This window comes from Trichomycterus rosablanca, chromosome 11, assembly GCF_030014385.1.
Source record: "Trichomycterus rosablanca isolate fTriRos1 chromosome 11, fTriRos1.hap1, whole genome shotgun sequence".
NCBI classification, from domain to species: Eukaryota; Metazoa; Chordata; class Actinopteri; order Siluriformes; family Trichomycteridae; genus Trichomycterus; species Trichomycterus rosablanca.
The window spans coordinates 5,820,919-5,841,535 of record NC_085998.1 but is presented as its reverse complement, the minus strand read 5'-3'; the positions used below and the strand labels follow the sequence as shown (position 1 = coordinate 5,841,535).

Here is a 20,617-nt window from a genome sequence, read left to right as displayed (position 1 = left end):
CACTGATGAAGGTCTAGAAGATGACCGACTCAAACAGCAGCAACAGATGAGCGATCGTCTCTGACTTTACATCTACAAGGTGGACCAACTAGGTAGGAGTGTCTAATAGAGTGGACAGTGAGTGGACACGGTATTTAAAAACTCCAGCAGCACTGCTGTGTCTGATCCACTCATACCAGCACAACACACACTAACACACCACCACCATGTCAGTGTCACTGCAGTGCTGAGAATGATCCACGACCTAAATAATACCTGCTCTGTGGTGGTCTCAACCATTGAAGAACAGCATGAAAGGGGGCTAACAAAGCATGCAGAGAAACAGATAGACTACAGTCAGTAATTGTAGAAATTGTAGAAGTGGAGCTGATAAAATGGACAGTGAGTGTAGAAACAAGGAGGTGGTTTTAATGTTATGGCTGATCAGTGTATATTCATCGTCTACTCTCATTCAATAACGACAGGCCGGGTGACTATATGGATAATGATTAGCTATTCTGTCAGGTAGGGATTGCCAGAGGTGATTCCTCATAACTACTGCAATTACGACTTGCTGGCTGTTTGATGGCACCTGCACCGAGACGGGGGATAATGAGGATCAGTGCTTGACTCTCCGTACACGATACTGATCTCCATATAAACCCACATCGTGCAGGTGAAAAGAAGCGATTGGCTACAGCACACGTGTTGGAGGGGGAGTGTGATAGTCATGGCTCTCCTCATTCAGAAGTGGAAGGTGGAAGCAAAATATGACCGATTGGGAGGAAAGTTGGGCATTAAAACTCTCATTCAACTTTAATTAAACTCCTATTCAACTATCATTCAACTCTTTACCAGCTCTACTTTTTTACAGCTCTATTTATAAGGTATTAAGACACACCTGCCAGCCAATAAGAAACCAGGGCCACGATTTAAAGTAATACACACATGCCACATGTACCAGCTACCAAAAATGTAACTTCTATAAGCGAACACACACTCACACACATCCTCTCCCTATAGAACATATAAACACACACTGGAGCACCACGAGGACGGAATGTACACACACATCACTGAGTTACAGTTGCTCGTCTGTAGGCCTGATGAGATATACATATATCCACCACGCAACAGAGAACAATCCCCAACAAGATGTAAATCCTGAAGGCAGGGGTTCATCTGAGTGATGAGGGGAAGCAGGGGAAGGAGGAATGCTTCTCAAATAAGCCAAGCTCACTCCATCACTCCATTTATACTCCAGAACATCGATTATTGTCTTTCTTTAGTTCCTCCCTCTTTGTTTCCTTCCATCATGTTTCCATCATTATAAACCTGAACCAGTTTCTCTGCTGCAGCATCCGAGACGAGTGTGAGATAAAAACAGACAGAGACGGAGACGAGGGGAGAGAGAGGGTGAGACAGAGAGAGAAGGGTATAATGGAAGGGTGGTGGTGGAAGGAGGGTGTCGTGGGATGGTGGTGGAGGGAGGGTGTAATGGAGGGGGTGAAGCATATGGTAAAAGAGAGAGAGACAGAAACAAACAGAGAGAGAGAGAATTACGTAGACAATGACGCTGAGAAAACAGGCAGAAAAAAGGGAACAAAGCAAAATCCAAACGCATGTAGAGAACCTGTTTATATTCAGCAGATATTTAGTGCTATTCTATATTTTACTGAAATAAAAAGCACAAACATCATGTTAAATTAAACGTCTGTCGTTGTTCTGGTTATTTAGCTGCTCTGAACTCATTCTGCTTTAAAACAGGCATTACTGAGGGTGTAAATGCTCTGATTTTATACAGTTTTTAAGGTCTAGATTCAGACAGAAGTATATGTACTGTATTTCATTGGATTAAGTTCAAATACAGGGCAGCACGGTGGCTCAGTGGGTAGCACTGTCGCCTCACAGCAAGAAGGGTTCGATCCCCAGGCGGGGCGGTCTGGGTCCTTTCAGTGTGGAGTTTGCATGTTCCTGAATTGCCCTATAGGTGAGCGGGTGTGTGTATATGTGTGTGTGGGGGGGGGGGGGGGAATGTCTGCCCTGTGATGGACTGGCGCCCTGTCCAATGTGTTACTGTGTGCCTTGCGGCCATTGAAATGCTGGGATAGGCTCCAATTTTTGATAGGGGCTTTTATTATTATATATACTGTATATATACGTATATACAGTATATATACAGTATATATATACTGTATATATAATATATCATTATATTAATATAAAATATTTATATTATATTTATTATTATTATTTTGGAACTGAGTTAATCCACTTCAGTTAAAAGTTAGATCTAAGGATAATGGAGGAAGGACTAAGAAGTATTTCTGTTCTGGTGTCCCACAAGGCTCAGTGCTCAGCCCTTTTCTCTACACATGGTTACTTCTATGACAGTCAAACCAAAAACCCAAACCAACAACATCTAACTTCTAACCTCTAACCCTTTTCTCTTTACAATGTCAGACATTCATGTTGCTACACATATGAAATAATATTTAAGAAACATCTCATGAAACTTCCTGAAAAGTGTCCACTCCACGTTTCAGAACTCTGTGATCACTGCTTTCCAAAGAGAATGAAAACTTGGTGGTGTAGTGGATAACAAAACACACAAACACACACACACACACACACACAGACACACACACACATACTGTACCTCATGACAGTCCTGCAGGAATCTCTGCAGCGCCCACTGGTGGTTGAGTTTCCTGAGCCAATCCTGAGCCAGGTCTCGGTTCTGATTCCCCCTGTGGGTCAAACACAGAGCTTGTTGGACAGTCTATTCCAAAACCATAGGCATGAATATACGTAGAGCACCCATTCAGTAGTGTCGCGCACTGATATTGCACAAGCAAACCCTCATTACAAAGCACTAGAGAACATCAGTGTCCAGCTGTACAAATGCTCTTTTGACTGAATAGGCACAAATTCCCACAGACATACTTCAAATTCTTTGTATGAAGCCTTTAATAAAAGTGACAGTTGTCATAGCTATAAAAAGATCAAACCTTTTAAATAATTTTTCCCACTTGTTCCCCCAATTTTCTCCCCTAATCTAGTCGTGTCCAATTACCCTGATTGCATCCTCTATACTGGTTCGACCCTTCACCGCTGACTGAGGACGCCTCTCAACTGACATACACGTACAGTCTCCGACACGTACAGTCAGTACAGACTGCATTTTTCACCTGCACGAGTCGAGTTCATACACCGACGGGCACTGTGTACGGAGGGTCACACCCCCATCAGCATTATTCCTCAGCCCTGTGCAGGCGCCATCAGTCAGCCAGCAGGGGCCGCAGTCGCACCAGTTATGAGGACCTATGATCCGACTTTCTTACCCCCTAACCCTGAACAACAGCCAATCATTGTTCATGAAGCCACCCAGCCTAGTCGGAAAGCAGAGCTGAGATTCGATACGATGTATTCGAAACCCCAACTCTGGTGCGCTAGTGTACTTTACCGCTGCGCCACCTGTGCGGCTGAGATTGAACTTTTTTAATAACATTTGTTTTTAAAATGGGATGTCTAACAAGCTCATGGTCAGATGTGTAAATACTTTTGGCCTTATAGTGTATAAATAATGTGTACATAAACAGTCTTTTACTAAATTAATGAATATACTAAAATATACATAATTACTGTAATGTCAAACGTAAAACAGTGAGAAACAGTGAGAAGATCAAACCCAGGACCTTCTTGCTGTGAGGTGACAGTGCTACCCACCGAGCCATCGTGCAGCCCCATTTGAGGGAAGAAAGGCTGGATGGGAAAAATTGTCATTTTGATGCTGCAACAGCGACTCCTACTGGTTTGTCAAGGTGCTGGCACAAGAGCTGAAAGAGTACAGACGGTGGACTTACTCAGCCAGCGAGAGTGTCATGCAGCTGAGATATGCCAGAGCTTATCTAAATTTGGACAATGCAAATGTGAATACTAATCCAGCTCCTGTGGCGGCTTTGATCTTGTGGATCTTGTGGTGGTTTTGGAGTTAAGCAGAGGTGCATCACCTGACCTACAACAAAGCCCTGTAGTATCACCAAAACGATCTGAGCCTGCCCTCAAATACCAAGCAAATACCAGTGAGAAGCAGTCAGACCAGATCATGAATTATTATGATTTTATGTAGATGTGAAGTATCTGACCTGGTGATGAGAAGATCCACTCGCTCTCTGATCCGTTCAGAGTAGATGTTGCTCTGGCTGATCAGACTCTCTCCTGCTTCGATGACGGCTTCGATGCGGTGCAGGTTGAGCTCCATGGCCGTGCTGAATTCTTTATGTTTTTTGATGGCAGCTTCCACTGTCTCCACCGTGGTCGGGAGTTCCACGTGTGCTAATGAGGATTCCTGATGAGGAGCAACAAAGATACACAGATTCATTTTTCAGCGATGGAAATAAAGACCTGAACGTGCTTTTAATAAGCGCTGAATACTTCAAAAGTTTGCCCAGGTGACACAGTGGGATATTCCGCTAGCACACCAGCGCCGAGTTTCTGAACTCATCGGTTCGAAACTCGGCGTTGCCACCGGCCGGCTGGGCGCCATCTGGCGGACATGATTAGCAGTGCCTGCAGCAGATACTATTTGGCCATCGTATCTGCGGGGGGGACCGGACTATGTGTGGGTGGGATCTTTATACGCTGTGTAAAGGATCCTGATTGGCGGAAATGACGCCTGTGTAGAATGCAGGGGCGACGAGAGGAGGGCTGTACACATGTCGGAAGAGGCGTGTACAGCGACATGCTCCCCTCGGATGCAATCGGGTATCCCTCAGCAGCGGAAGACAAAATTGCTCTAAATCGGGAGGAAAAATGGGGAGAAAACGCATAAAAAAAGGAGACCGTTTAATTTAGACTTGTCCATTCCCCCCTCTGCACTCATGTACGACATCCAACCAGGTCAAGGAGAATGTTAGACAAGCACATGACCCTTCCCACACTTGCCGATCTCTACAGCAACCATAACACAGACAGAGGAACACGCTATACTCAGTTAATCCTCCACCACTAGTGTTATTGCACTTGACCTGCCCACAGAAGTCACTGTTGCAGCAGTCTACCTTCCCTCAGACTTGGCAAACTGTCTGTAGAGCACCTTGCCAGACCGGTGGCAGGCTAGCATACTAGACCCCTGTGCCGCCCAAGCACCTCTAAGCATTTTCTCCCTTTTTCTGCCTTTTAGCGCGTCCAATTGCCCGATTGCGTCATGCTTCCTCTCCACCAATGCCGATCCCCGCTCTGATTGAGGAGAACGAAGCTAACCCACGCCCCCTCCGACACGTGGGCAGCAGCCGTATGCATCTTAGACGAGTGCAGTGCAGCTCAGCGTTGTGTACGGAGAGACACACCCTGAGAGCACTCTTTTCTCATCTCTGTGCAGGCGCCATCAATCAGCCAGCAGAGGTCATAATTGCACCAGTCATGAGAGAGAGACCCCATCCGGCTTAGTCCCGCCCATATCTGAACAACAGGCCAATCGTTGTTTATGTGGCCGCTCAGCCTTAGCCGGCAGGCAGAGCCGAGATTCAATACGATGTATTCGAGATCCCAGCTCTGGTTCCAGCGTGTGGTTTTACCGCTGCACTACCTGAGCGACACCCTCTAAGCATTTTTAGGTGATGTTTTATTGTAAAAGTGCTCAATTTTGAGATTTTTCCCTAGCTTTTGATGTACCTGGTTGTTGAGGAAGGACTCGGCCTGTTTGACGTCCTTCATAAACAGGTGGTAGATGTGTGCCTGCACCAGCTCGTCTCTTCGACTCTCCCACATCTGCAGCAGTTTGTTCCAGCCGGCGCTCAGTTTCTGGAGCCACTGGTGCAGCGCCGCGTTGGCTAACTGTGTCTCCTCCCCGTCCAGCAGCTCCCTGACCGACTGCAGCCGCTCATAATCCTCCTCGTAACTCTGGATCTCCTCGTTCAGTGCCGCATGAAGATTGATCAGCTTCTCCGCCTCTTCTAGAGACTCGGGAAGCTCGCTGGACGCTGCCTCGGTCTGCTTTTGCACCATCCAGGTGAGGAACGAGTCCAGGTCCTGGATGAACTGCTGCAGCCGTCCGGCCACGGTCAGAGAGTCCTCACATCCCTGCAGGGTTCGTTTTAATTCGTCCCACTCCACACTCACGCCATCGAACGGAATCAGGATCTCCTCGGCTTTATGGGGCTGGGAGGTTGCCAGTTCTTCTGCTTCCTGTTGTAAGTGGATGAGTTTGGGCTCTAGAACGGCCAGAGCGCCCTCCATGGTGGATAAACGTCGCTGTAGAGCTAAAACACTGCCCAGGTCGCTGCCCGAGTACTGAGTGGCATCGATGGCTTTACGTTTTTCCTGAATCTGAGATTTGATCTCGCTAGATTCCAGCAAATAGTTTTGAATACGAAGAATAGAGTCCAGATGATCCTTCTTCTGCTCCACCAGCTCCACCATACGGTTCCACCTGAGACACACAACAGACAGTCATGGACTATGTAGGGATGAAATTAATAATAGACGAGGGACTTTCCTCCAGAATTTTTATTTTTAGTGGAAACACATCTGATTTGTGGTAAAAACTGGGTGGGAGGGAATCGAATTTGTATCTGATTTTTGATCAGATTGATTTCTCTATACTAGGGGTGCCCAATACGCCGAAATGGTGCAAACTGGCTACTGATGGATGAAAACTTTCTAGATTAGAGGTGCTTTAGGTGGGCTGAGGCGTCGCTAGGGTAACAAACCGCAAATTAAAGAAACAGTGTCCACATTTCATGTCAATCACGTTGAGCTGTATGAATGAGGAGCAAAATACCACCGTGCACTGTGCCATCGACTGGTAGATTCAAACAGCTCAACGTGATTGACATGAAATGTGGCCACTGTTTCTTTAATTTGCGGTTTGTTACCATAGCGACGCCTCAGCTCGCCTAAAGCACTGCGAATCTAGAAAGTTTTCATTCATCAGTAGCCAGTTTGTGCCATTTTTGCATTTTTCATTTTGTAACCTCCACTGTTAGTGAAGATGAGGGCGCAACCAAGCACAAAGAAACCAAAATGCTTCGATTCGGGCAGGAACGCTGCAGAGACAAGCGCCACTGCTGGACAATTTTGGAACTTGCTGGCTGAGGAAAAATATCAACACATATAAAAATGAGCCACATATTTGACAGCAGTTTTGGATTAACCTACTTGTGTGAATCAGCCTTTTGTCACATGAATATAATTAAGTCTAAAGCTGATTGATAATTGACATCAGCAGCTACTGTCCAGACTACATAAACCTGACTGACACCATTCAGTGTAAATCATCAGATTAAGGTTAGCCACAAAGCCAGGAAAGTGTGGGCACCCCTGCTTTATACGTTCTGTTGATACTAGCCAGTAAAATATGCTGTACTGTCATGGCATTTCGAGACTTTTTTTTTTGCTTAACGAGAGTTAAATCATGGCAACCAAATGCCCACAGGTGATGCTGACACTTCCAGTGTCAACACAGGGCAATGAGCGATCAGCGATTCAGGCAACAAGAGACGAAAAATCTCTGCCGGTCTGAATGTAGGGTAACACAAATTCTGTGCTTTACTGTGGCGGGTGTCCTTCAGCCATTCCATAAGTATTAGCACCCTTCTGGAATTCTGGAAATCTCTCAGTATGGAAGTTAATATTGAGATGACTCCAAGTTAGACCAGTTAATGATGCTTTTAGTGGGTTTAGGTGATTTCATGCTGGTCTAAGCTGGTCACCTCGGTTAAGCTGGTTATGCTGGTAGAGCAGATTCGTTTTCTGTGAGATGCTACAGATAGTGTCACTTCTCCTGGATAGCAGGAGGTAACCAGTGGGGTTTGGATGTTTTTTTTATGGCACAGGTGCATGTACTTACCTGCTGTTAAGGTGGTCCTGACATCCTCGAACCTCAGAAGAACTGGGATGGCCCCCATCCAACAACTGCTGTACAATCTGATTCACATCCAAAATCCTTCCCATCAGACTGTTCATCTCCTGGTCCAAGCTCTCAAACCTAACACACACAATACACACACACACACACACACACACACACACACACACACACTGTGTATCATGACCTTCTGATTCCTTACTACCGATTATGATCAGCTGCAAGGACAGTTGTAGCCTAGCAGTTAAGGTACTGGACTAGTAATTGAAAGGTCGCTGATCTAAGCCCCACCAACTACCAGGTTGCCACTGTTGGGCCCTTAAGCGAGGTCCTTAACCCTCAATTGCTTGCACACTATACTGTAACAGTGATAGCTCAGTGGTTAAGGTACTGGACTAGTAAACAGAAGGTTGCCGGTTCAAGCCCCGCCACCACCAAGTTGCCACCGTTGGGTCCCTAAGCAAGGCCCTTAACCCTCAATTGCTCATCGTGTTCAGCTCATTGTGTAAGTCGCTTTGGATAAAAGCGTCTGCTAAATGCTGAAAATGTAAACCCTGACCTTAGCCCCAATAAATATGTATCAAACAGCCAGTAACTGGTACATGGTTAATCGTAGGGATGTAACGATGCACCACAAGACAGTTAATAACCGAGTCAAAAATTCCACGATTCAAATCGATTTGGCATGTAAAATGAATCGATATTCACTAATAATAAACAGCAGAGGTTTAATAAACACCTCGCCTGGTTGATGCCACTGGCGCTATACGCCTGGTTGACGCCACTGGTGCTATACGCCTGGTTGCCAGATTTGGGGGTTTTCAGCCAAATTGGGCTTAATTCAAAATTGTTTTGCATAGTTTGTACCTACCTCAGAAATAGAAGGGCGTTCATTATTTAAATAAATAAAAGATAAGCACAAATACGGTAAGAGAAATAATAAAAGGAAACTTTGTCATAAATTGTCTTCAATTTCAGTTCGTATCAGGAACCGAGTATTGTATCGTGAACCCAGTATTGTGAATCGCATCGCATTGTGGGTAGAGTGTATCGTTACATCTCTACTTAATCGTGTAGAGTTGCACATTTCAAGATTATCAGTGCATATCTGTAGAATATCATGGTATATTGTGGAAGCGATTTATCGTCCCACCTGTGAGCGACCACCTCCACGTCCTCCAGTCTCTCAGGTACCTCCATGTTGTTCAGCCATTTTTCCTTTTCGTCGATCCACAGTTCACAGGCGTTAACTTCACTGAACATTCGATACACAGCCAGCGCATCGTTCAGCCACTGCTCCCTCATCACCGCTACCTCCGCCACCTCCCCGTACACCCGCTCCACTTCCTGTATCCGCTCCTTCACCTCCTCCATCTCACCATAGTGCATGGGCAGTGTGGTGGCGTGTTTACGCAGCGCTACCACATTCTTCCGATGTTTGTCCACCTCCTCTCGGACACGGTAATGCTTCTTCAACAGCGACTGCGTGGAAAACTCATCATGTCCAAAATCATCGCTGGACACCAGCCTGTAGGCGTCCTGGAGCCAGGCTAGCTGATCGTCCATTTCTGCGCTGAACTGGAAGAAATCCAGCGCCTCCTGGAGGTGGCCGAGCCTCATCGCGGCCTGGTCCTCCAGCCGTTTCCACTCATCCTTCACCTCCAGCAGTTTGTCGTTGATTCCGGCGCTGTAAAGGCGTTTCTGAGCGACTATCCGCTTCCCCTCCTTCATGGTTTGCTGCAGCAGAGCTCGACGTGCTATCAGCTCTCCCGCCAGGCTCTTGTGTTTCTGCAGAAGCTTCAGGACGCTGCTCAGATCTTTTCCACAGCTCTGCGTGGTCAGGATGGAGATCTTCTCACGCATCCAGCACTCGCACTCCTCCACTTCCTGAAAGAAAACCCAAAGCTCGCGGGAGTCCTCCAGCTGCATGCGCCGACTAGACGCTAGCTGCTTCAGCTCCTCCAGACAGGCACTGACATGATTCACTCGATTACAGATGACCTGAGGATCACACGGCTGGTAGCCTGCAGGAGAACCACCAACAAATCAACATTATAAATAAACTTTAATACATATATTTTAGATAAATCACAATTTTAAATAAATATTATTAATAAATAAAACTTAATTTATTTATTAAAGTATTGTACATATTATCTAAAATTAGATTTATGATATTTTAAAAATGTATTTAATAATTAATTTGTTGAATTTACATAAAATAAAAGGAATTTATGATAGTGTGTTACATAAATTCATTAGGGCTGTCGAAGTTAACGCGATAATAACGCATTAACGCGACCTCAATTTAACGCGATTAAAAAAAATAGTGCCGTTAACGCATTTGGCCCTGCGAGTCATCCGTAGTTCATGTTGATACTTGACCGTGCACGGCATCTATCATTAAAAGTAGAGGAGTACGTGAGTGATGGAGAAAGGTCTGTTAAACGGGAAGTTTCATTTCAAAAGTTTGCCAGATGGCTCACTTGACAAAACAAAAGCTGTTTGCAGTTATTGTCAGGCTGAGTTTAGCTATCACCGGAGTACATCCAGCTTGAAATACCACATGCAAGCCAAGCACACATTTGGCAGCAGGTTGAGCTCTGGCAATGTACGACAGACAACACTGGACAATGTTCGCCGGCAGACGATGGACCAGCCCACCTCCAACAAATTAACGGTAGCAATTGCTAAATGGATAGCCACAGCATGCAGACCGATTAACATAGTGCAGGACGAGGGTCTGCGCGACATAATTAGGCTCGCTTCCAAGGACCCATCTTATGAGCTACCCTCGAGATCAACTATCGTCAACAGAATTCACGAGCTATATGAAACGGAGAGGGCAAAACTAGCTCAGGATTTGGAACTCACAGCCACTATTGCTCTTACGGGTGATTATTGGACATCACTAGGTAACGACAGCTATCTCGGAGTTACAGGTCATTATATAGATGAACAGTGGCAACTTCATTCACATATGCTTTAACGGTCATGAAAACAGAGGAGAGGCATCATGCTGCGACCTGTGCCGAACATTTTATGGATGTGGCGAAGCAGTGGAACATCGAAAGTAAAGTGAGTACCCTAAGCACAGATAGTGCAAGAAATATGATAGCAGCGACGAGGCACCTACCGTTCGAACATTTGCCATGCATCGCACACAGCATTCAACGTACTGTTACAGTGTCCCTACAAAATCATATATTTGACTGTGCACTTTCTAAGTGTCGCAAGGTGGTGGGGCACTTCAAACATAGTCCACCTAATACCTCTGAATTAGAAAAACAGCAAGTTGCACATGGGCTGAAGACTGAGTCACTCGTGCAAGACGTACCAACCCGATGGAACTCCACTCTGGAGATGGTGAAACGTCTGCAAAAACACCAAGAACCAGTAAAAGACACCCTAGCCCTGCACAAAACCAATGTCGCCATGCCAACAAAGGCCGAGATGGAAAAGCTGCAGAAGCTGGAGGCATTGCTGGAGCCCTGCAGGTAACCTCTTATTCTCTCACTGGTGAAGCTTATTTTGTGTCATTGCTAATATGCACAGTGCTAACACGTGCCAATTATTTTAGCTGTGTTACAAGGCAATTATTTTAGCCTCACTTTTTTTTAACTAGTGTGCAGTAGGCCCTATAGTTCTGTTTGTGTGTGACTGAATATAAATGAATAAGGTAATCTCAGTAATTTTCAATTTTGTTTTGCAGATACTTTACTGAAATCCTGGGAGGAGAAAAATTTGTTTCCTGTTCGGTTGTATTGCCTGCATTATGCCATCTGTCTCGGGTAATGGAGAGTTCAGAGGATGACCCTCCCTACATTTGCAAGTTCAAGCAGACCTTCACCTTGGACATGGAGAAACGCAAGGAAAAAACAAACAGTACCTGGCTGAAGATTTCCACAGCACTTGACCCTAGATTTAAGGACCTCAAGTGTCTACACAGATCTGAGAGAGCTGAGGTGTGGGCACTGATTGCTGGCATTATGAAGGAGGAGATGCTTGCACAGGAACCAGTGCAAACAGTAACATCTGAACCACCACAGAAGAAAGCAGCTCTCTTGGTTGCTTCAGAATCTGAGTCTGATGAAGAGGAGGACTATATTGAAAAATGCCTGGAGCGCTATAGAGCTGAGCCTGTCATTAGTATGGAGGACTGTCCCTTGGAATGGTGGTCTAAACATGCTGGGTCACACCCCAAATTGGCCTGCCTTGCTCGCAAGTACTTAGCAACACCTGCCACATCAGTACCTTGTGAGAGGTTGTTTTCTCTTTCTGGGCACATTGTGCAGAAAAAGCGAGCTGCTTTGTCATCTAGCAATGTTTCCAGACTTGTGTGCCTAAGCAGCTGGCTTGGGTCAGCAAAATAGCTGTGCCTAATTACATTATTTAAAATTAAGGCCAACCTGTTGTTGCTGTTCAGATTAACTGGTCTAACTTTACCAGTTGCTTGGTTTTGAATTAGGCCTATGTTCTATTAAGAAGAGTTTTATGGAGTTGTTTTTTGTATGCACTTTGCATTACGTGAGATTTCAATATGTCTTTAATGAAGTCCAACTTGGCATAATTTATTTTTGTTTGAGCAGTACTGTGAATAAAACTCTCTTACAGTTTTCTCTTGTCCCAGCAGTTTCTAACATAAGTACATTTAGCATAAAATGTGTTCACCATTTTAATTGTAACATTTCACTTAAAAATCCTTATTTTCTATAACATTTACAGATTTTTTTTAAAAATGCGATTAATCGCGATTAACTATATGAAATTCTGAGATTAATCGCGATTTAATCGTTTGACAGCCCTAAAATTCATATTTTATTACATTTAAAATGAATAGAATAATTTATTACACATTTATTATTTATTTATATGATTAATTAGATAAAAGTTTATTTTTTTATTTATTACATAAAGGAATTAAAATGTGTATGATAGTTTGTGATCATAAATAAATGATGAGGCAGTTGTAGCCAAGCAGTTAAGGTACTGGACAAGTAATCAAAAGGTCACTGGTTCAAGCCCCACCACTGCCAGTGTTGGGCCCTTAAGCAAGGCCCTTAACCCACAATTGCATAGACAATATACTGTCACAGTACTGTGGATAAAAGCGTCTGCGTAAATCCAGAAAGTGTAAACGTAATATCACCACATAAATACTATATTATACTATTATTATATCAGTAGTGCTCATTGTGAGCTGGTGAGGCGTGACGGTAAAAGCCATGCTCTTGGTAACAGCAGTGTCTAAGTTACAGGTTCGAATCCCAGGCTGGGCTCAGAATTACAGAGGGCGCATGGCATCATGAACTTAGTCATTGGGGGGACAAATACAGTACATGATCCCTAGCCTGGATAAACTGGACTGCTGCTTCAGGAAGAGTATAAAAACGGTACCAAACCAAATCTGAAATATGGGGACATATGCTTTGCTGTGGCGCCCCCAACAGTACTTCATGTCATTAGTCCTACCATTGTATTGTTTATTTACATTATTATTGTATTGTTTTTGTCTTCTTATTTAAGTATTTACTTATTGTTGATTATTATTAATTATAATTATTTATTAATTACTTTATATATAATTAGTAATAGTGATACTTTTTTAATCATCATTAGTATTATAAAGTTTTTAATTATTATTATTATGATTCATTTAAAATATATAGTATGTAGTACAAGCAAATAAGTAATATTTCTATTGTTATTATAATTATTGATTATTATTCACAAGATTATGAATTTGTATTGTATTATTATTATTATTACTATTATAATTGTTAGTATAATTAATATTATTATTATCACTATTATTTTTTAATTCATTTAAAATATATTGTAGTATAATATCAGTATATAGTATAATTTATATAGTATATGATATACAGTAGTATATAGTAATATTTCTATTGTTGTTATAATTATTGACTATTATTATTCAAATTATAAATTTATTTATTATTACTATTTTGATAATTAATTTAAAATATATTGTATTATAAGTATTAGTATTTTTCTATTGTTGTTATTAGAATTATTGATTATTATTGTTAAAATTATAAATTTGAATTTATTATTATTAATATAATTACTAATATTATTGTTGTTATTAGAATTATTACTATTACTATTATTATTATTTAATATTTTTTTTGTTTATGCATTTTTCTCCTGACTTTTTTAGCGCATCCAATTACCCGATTGCATTACGCTTCCTCTCCACTGATGCCGATCCCCGCCCTGATTGAGGACAGTGAGACTGACACACGCCCCCTCCGACATGTGTGCAGTAGTTGACTGCATCTTTTCACCTGCACGAGGCAAATTCATATGCGTATCAGCTTTGTGCACGGATAGCCACACCCTAATCACACTAAGCAGACGCCATCAATCAGTCAGCAGAGGTTGTAATTGCATCAGTTATGAGGTCCCTATCCAGCTCTCACCCTGTATGAGCAACAGCCAATCGTTGTTCGTGTAGGTGCCCGGCCCAGCTGGATGGCAGAGCTTAGTTACGAACCGATAAGTTTGGGATGTCAGCTCTGGTGTGCTAGATTGTTTCACCGCTGCGTCACCTGAGCGCCACTCATTATTATTATTAGATTATTCAGGTTCGGTACCTTCAACGGTGGTGAATCTGAGAGCTGCAGTGTTGAGTGTTTGGACTCGTTCAGCCTGTACGGTGATGTCAGCTTCCTGCAGAACATGTTTCTGCAGCAGATCTTCCACCTCCAACAAGTGCTTCCCATAATCCTTAGAGAGCAGCTTCATCTGCAGCAGCACACAACAGGAAACAACAACAGTGATCTACACACAGTCAACCTTCGAACGCATTCAGCTACACAATCCATCAGAATAACTAAGAACAAGCAGGTAAAGCTGCCTGCCGGTCTGTCTACTGTTATGTGATAAAGTAAACGCTCCCTGTCGGACGGCCTCTGTTACACATGTTTCTCACACTGAATAATGACAGAATTTTACAAAATGAGAGGACAATTTGGTCATCTGGTCATCTGACATGACATGATTCCTAAACAGCTCATGGACGGATGACCTTACATCTAATTACTAAAATCTTTCTGTCACACAAACATGCCGTAACAGAGGCAGAAAGGGAAGCAAAAGCTTTTTATAGCACTGTATAACTGATATAATTGTAATAATGATGTGTGCTAAACCTGCATCTCCTCCATCCAGTCAATCATGTAGACCATCTCCTGGAAGGTTTTCTGCAGAGCCAGGTTCTTCTCCAGACGGCCCTTGCGAGCAGATACCAGCTCTTTGAGCAGGTCCCACTGTTTCAGGATGTTCTCCTTACGTGCTGTGATGCGTCTGCTATCGTAGTAACACTCGCTCTCCATCTCTATGGCCAGCTCCACCACCACCCCCATCCTGTCTTCATAGGAGGAGATATCCGCCTCGATCGCCTCATGCTTCTTCATCGCCGCTTCCACCGCCGGCAGGTCGTACCCAAAATTGTCCTAAAAATAGTTATAAAATCAGGAAATGTAATCCTTTTTAGATCTGCAGCTATAAGCTATAACTACTTTGGATATTTCCAACTCTAGCGGTTAAGGTACTGAACTAGTAATTGAAAGGTCGCTGGTTTAAGCCTCACTGCCAGGTTGCCACTGTTGGGTCCTTGATCAAGGCCCTTAACCTTCAATTGCTTAGACAGTACACTGTCACAGTACTGTAAGTTGCTCTGGATAAAATAGTCACCTTAATATCGAAAACCCTTAGATTTGTAATGAATAGAGGCGTAGGACCCAAAGATGCGGAGCAAAAAATGATATTTATTAACAATAAATGATATATACAGAAGAACAAAGGAAAGGAGTTAAACAAAAAACAATTCGGGAAATCCCGAACGACGCCACTCTCGTCACTGGCAACTGAAAAGGAAACACAAAAACAGAAAATAGAAAAACAGCCAACGCGAGGCGCGAACCCGGGTCGCTCACTCGCGGTAATTATAATCACCCCGCTACGCTACGGCGTTGCTGAGGTTACACACTCGCCTTCTGAATATAAGGCTGAAACGAGAAGACGGATCTCAGTAAATAATCCGTTAAAAGGGGCAAAACTTGTAAAGATAATTGAAAGGGGAATAGTGGATCGGTTATGTCACCAGTTTTAAAAGGCTGGGAAGAAACCGATGATTGAGTTTGGAAAAAGGGTTCAGGCGAGTGGATTCGAACCGGGGATTCACACATGGAGGAGCGGAGACTTACCGCTCAACCAAACAGCAGTGAATAACCCTGAAAAAAGTACACGCCTTTAAAGGACTGCGGAAGGTGGCAATTAGCCTGAGGCTAACCCGCTGCTAGCTTTGCAAGCGGGGACATTATGTGGCAACGCCAAAACAACCACAGCTCGAGGGCTGTAAGGAATCGCACCAGCTCTCCCTATTAAATGAAGCAAAACCCTAATTTACCTCAGTCTTACGACTTACACACCCAACCGCGCTACCAGGCGCCTGGGGTACCAAACTAGCCCTGCAAAAGGAATGGCTGCAGCAGTGCAGCCGGTCGAAAACAAAGAACAAAGGTGCGACGACTGCAGACTGGCGACGCCCCCTTAAGTAGGAAGCTGACAGCTGCAAGTCGTTGCCCTAATCAGCTGGCCTCCTATTTGAGGCCACGCTGCTCTTTGTTCTGTAACGCCTGCAACGCTGTGAACTGGTGGTACGTTCGCCAGACGTTGCAGGCACCCTAACAGGACCCCCCCCTCTAGGGACAGCTCCCGAGGTCCCAAGACCCGCAGACCGGTTCCTTCGGTACTCACGAATCAGTTCAGGGTCCAGGATGCGTCGAGCCGGTACCCATGAACGTTCCTCGGGGCCGTAACCTTCCCAATCCACCAGGTATTGAGTGCTACCCTGCACTTTCCTGCTATCCAGGAGACGGCGGACCGTAAATGCAGGGGCACCCTGGATGATACGAGGGGCGGGAGGTTGTGGGGGGGGTAAAGCTCCCCTACCCGCGAACGGGCGAAGTTGGGAGACATGAAAGGTCGGATGCGCCTTCATCGTGGGGGGCAACTCCAACCTATATGTCACCGGGTTAATCCGTCGGACTACCTTGAACGGACCAATGTACCTCGGTGCCAGCTTGTGAGTGGTACCTTTGACGGGGAGATCCCTCGTCGATAGGAGGACACGTTGGCCCGGACGGAACATAAGAGCCGGCTGTCGCCTACGGTCAGCATTGCGCTTCATGGAGCGCTGAGAGGCCAAAAGGGCCTGTCTTGCTTTCCGCCAGGCGGCGCGGCAGCGACGGATATGTTGCTGCACAGTCGGCACCGCAACCTCTTGTTCCTGATCAGGAAACAGCGGAGGGGGATAGCCGAACTGTGCCTCAAATGGTGACATACCCAGAGCGGCATGGTGCAGGGTATTGTGAGCAAATTCAGCCCACAACAGCTTATCCGCCCAAGTGGCTGGATTACCTGCAGTCAAGCACCGAAGCATCTTGCCTAGATCTTGAATGACCCGCTCCGATTGCCCGTTGGACTCGGGATGATATCCCGAGGATAAGCTGGCCGTCGCGCCAAGAAGTTGGCAAAAGGCTCGCCAGCACTGGCTAATGAACTGTGGACCCCGATCCGACACAATGTCGGACGGGACCCCATGTGCTCTCACCACATGTTGCAGAACAGCCTGTGCGGTAGCCATGGCGGACGGGAGCTTGGGCATCGGAATGAAAAGGCAAGATTTGGTGAACCGGTCTACAATCACCAGAACCTTCGGCGCAAGAACACCAGGGTCTTAGAGACTCCTGGATGAGCCGCAAACGAGGACGCGTGAGCCCATTCAAACACCTGACGGCGGACTGTTGATGGTACAAACATCCGGTCAGGTGGACCTCCACCTGGGTCAAGCTCAACAACTTGAGCGTCTCTCACTGTTTTAAATATGCCCCACGTTACTGGGGCAGCAATTTGACTAGGGGGGATGATAGGATCAGGGTCGGTTTCGGGTCTGGTCGATTCCCACTGTCTAGACAGCGAGTCAGGCTTAACATTTTTCGACCCTGGTCTGTAAGAAAGGGTGAAATGAAACCGACCAAATGACCACCGAGCCTGACGGGAATTCATCCGCTTCGCTTGCTGGATAAACGACAGATTCTTATGGTCTGTCCAGACAAGGAAGGGATGTTTTGCCCCCTCTAGCCAGTGTCGCCACTCATCAAGCGCCAGCTTGATGGCCAAAAGCTCCTTATCTCCTACCGGGTAGTTACGCTCAGCAGGAGTTAGACGGTGCGAAAAGAAAGCGCATGGGTGGAGCTTCTTTTCCGGACCCCCTCTCTGGGACAAAACCGCCCCAACCCCAACATCAGAGGCATCCACTTCCACTATGAAAGGTTCCTCTGGGTCGGGCAACTGCAATACAGGAGCAGTTGTCAAGAGAGACTTGAGCCTATTGAAGGCTTGTTGGGCCTGCACCGTCCATTTAAACGGACCCTTCCCTGTGAGAGCCGTCAAAGGAGCGGCGACCGAACTGAAGTTCCGAATGAATCGCCGGAAAAAGTTGGCAAAGCCCAGAAATCTTTGCACATGGCGTACGGAACTAGGAGTTGGCCAATCCTCCACAGATTTGATCTTAACCGGATCCATTCGCAGGACACCTTGTGAAACTATAAACCCCAAAAAAGACACTGATGGGGTATGGAAAACGGATTTCTCCAGCTTGACGAACAAGTGATGGTCGAGCAAAAGCTGGAGAACCCGACGAACGTGCCTGACATGTTCTTCGATGGATCGGCTAAAGATTAAGATATCGTCCAGATAGACATAGACGTATCTGTCAAGGGCCTCCCGCAAAGCCTCATTGATAAAGCGTTGAAAGACCGCGGGGGCATTCATTAACCCAAAGGGCATCACTAGATATTCATAGTGTCCCGTGGGCGTAATGAACGCAGTCTTCCATTCATCCCCTCGCCGGATACGAATCAAGTTATACGCGCTGCGAAGATCTAGCTTCGTAAAAATTGAAGCTCGCTGAAGAGCTTCAAAAGCTGTGGCCATCAGCGGCAGCGGATAACGATCCTTAACCGTTATAGCGTTCAGACCTCGATAATCGATACAGGGGTGCAAAGTTCCATCCTTCTTTCCCACAAAGAAAAATCCTGCCCCAGCTGGGGAGGACGATGGTCGGATGAACCCCTGATCGAGCGCCTCCTTGACATATTCCTCCATGGCGATCCTCTCCGGTCCCGACAGGGAGAAGAGGCGCCCCCTAGGAGGAGAAGTGCCAGGAAGCAAATTAATAGCACAATCGAAAGGTCTGTGTGGGGGCAAGTCCCGCGCCCGGGACTTGCTAAACACCTCCTGTAGGTCATGGTACACGGGAGGTACCCGGGCCAAATCAGGGGTCATCGCAACAGGCGATTGTGGTGCCGATGACATGCTTGCTGGCAACAGGCAAGCATCCTGGCACCGTGTTCCCCAGGCGAAGATTGACCCGGTCTGCCAATCAATTTGAGGATTGTGCTTCTTCAGCCACGAGTGCCCCAGGACCACTTGGAGTTGAGGAACCTGGGTCACCAAAAATGTGACCCGCTCCTCGTGCCTCCCCAAACGCATCGTGAGAGGAGGCGTTTGATGCGTGATCGGGCTCCCGGCCACCGCCCGGTCGTCCACAGCGTGAACCACTATGGGGACTCGTAGAGGCTGAAGATCAATCCCCAACCCGTGCACCAGATGGCGATCAATAAAATTTTCCACCGCGCCTGAATCGACACAGACCTGGAGATCAGTGGTCCCAGAGTCCCAATGCAACGATGCGCTAAGGAAAAGACCCTGTTCAGGGATGATGGTATGGCTCGCCCTCGACTCCCTACCCCGAGAGTGGCCTACTCGTTTAACCGAGGTCGGCCTCTCGAGGCGGGGTCGGATGGTCGTGGGGCGGCTCCCCGAGTCGATCCCAGTTGCATGGGTTCTGGGTCCTGATCTCCCGAAACGGGCCGGGGCTGGCCCTGAGGCCGACAAAAGGGTGGGTGAGGCCCTCGCTCCCGGTTACGTTGTCGGAGTCGGGTGTCGATCGAGGTGGCTAGGAGATAGAAGGCCTTGAGAGAAGTGGGAAGTTCTCGAGTGGCCAGCTCATCTTTAATTCTCTCTCCTAGACCACGATGGAAAATGGCGACTAATGCCCCCTCGTCCCAACCGCACTCAGCCGCCAGAGTACGAAACTCGATGACGTAGTCGGCGACTGAGCGCCCCCCTTGGGACAGCTCGAGCAAACGCGGACCCGCCTCCCTTCCCCCCGTGGGATGAAAGAAAGTATCCCTCAGAGCCTCCTTGAACAAGGACTCTGAAGAACACTCCGGAGCGTTCTGTTCCCACAGGGCAGTAGCCCACTCCAAGGCTTTGCCTGTCAGCAAAGATATTATAAACGCGACCTTGGAGCGCTCAGAAGGGAAGCGGGACGGCTGAAGCTCGAATGTGAGGGAGCATTGTAGGAGGAAGCCTCGACATTTCTTCGCCTCCCCTGAAAAACGCTCGGGGGGCGGAATGGGGGTTTCAACTCCTACTGGAACCGCTGCGGGGGCGGGAGGATGGTTGGGGGGACCCGAACCGGCACCCAGAGATGGCAGCAGCTGGGCAATTTCAGTTACCCGCTGAGCCAGCTCTGAAAGCGCCAGCTCGTGTCGACCTAAAGCAACCCCCTGGTGACGAAGCACGTCAATCACAGGGGGAGTCTCCGCTGGGTCCATAACTGGTCGCACCTTTCTGTAATGAATAGAGGCGTAGGACCCAAAGATGCGG

General features: G+C 46.1%; 1 protein-coding gene across 3 annotated transcripts in view; it reads right to left on the bottom strand.

Moving 5' to 3' along the window:
- The window catches only part of LOC134323508 (spectrin beta chain, non-erythrocytic 4-like), an 81,772-nt gene that overhangs the window by 34,340 nt on the left and 26,815 nt on the right, over positions 1-20,617 (bottom strand). For 2 of the 3 annotated variants that reach the window (XM_063005035.1, XM_063005036.1), the window contains exons 1-5: positions 9,003-9,677; positions 7,832-7,969; positions 5,656-6,412; positions 4,128-4,330; positions 2,639-2,729 (exon numbers count right to left, since the gene is read on the bottom strand). In XM_063005035.1, coding sequence (XP_062861105.1) covers positions 2,639-2,729; positions 4,128-4,330; positions 5,656-6,412; positions 7,832-7,969; positions 9,003-9,580 — 1,767 coding nt within the window. In that variant the 5' untranslated portion in view covers positions 9,581-9,677. Of the gene's footprint in view, positions 1-2,638; positions 2,730-4,127; positions 4,331-5,655; positions 6,413-7,831; positions 7,970-9,002; positions 9,874-14,469; positions 14,621-15,027; positions 15,331-20,617 lie in introns of those variants that run through there. The other variant, XM_063005037.1, reaches the window with a different exon arrangement.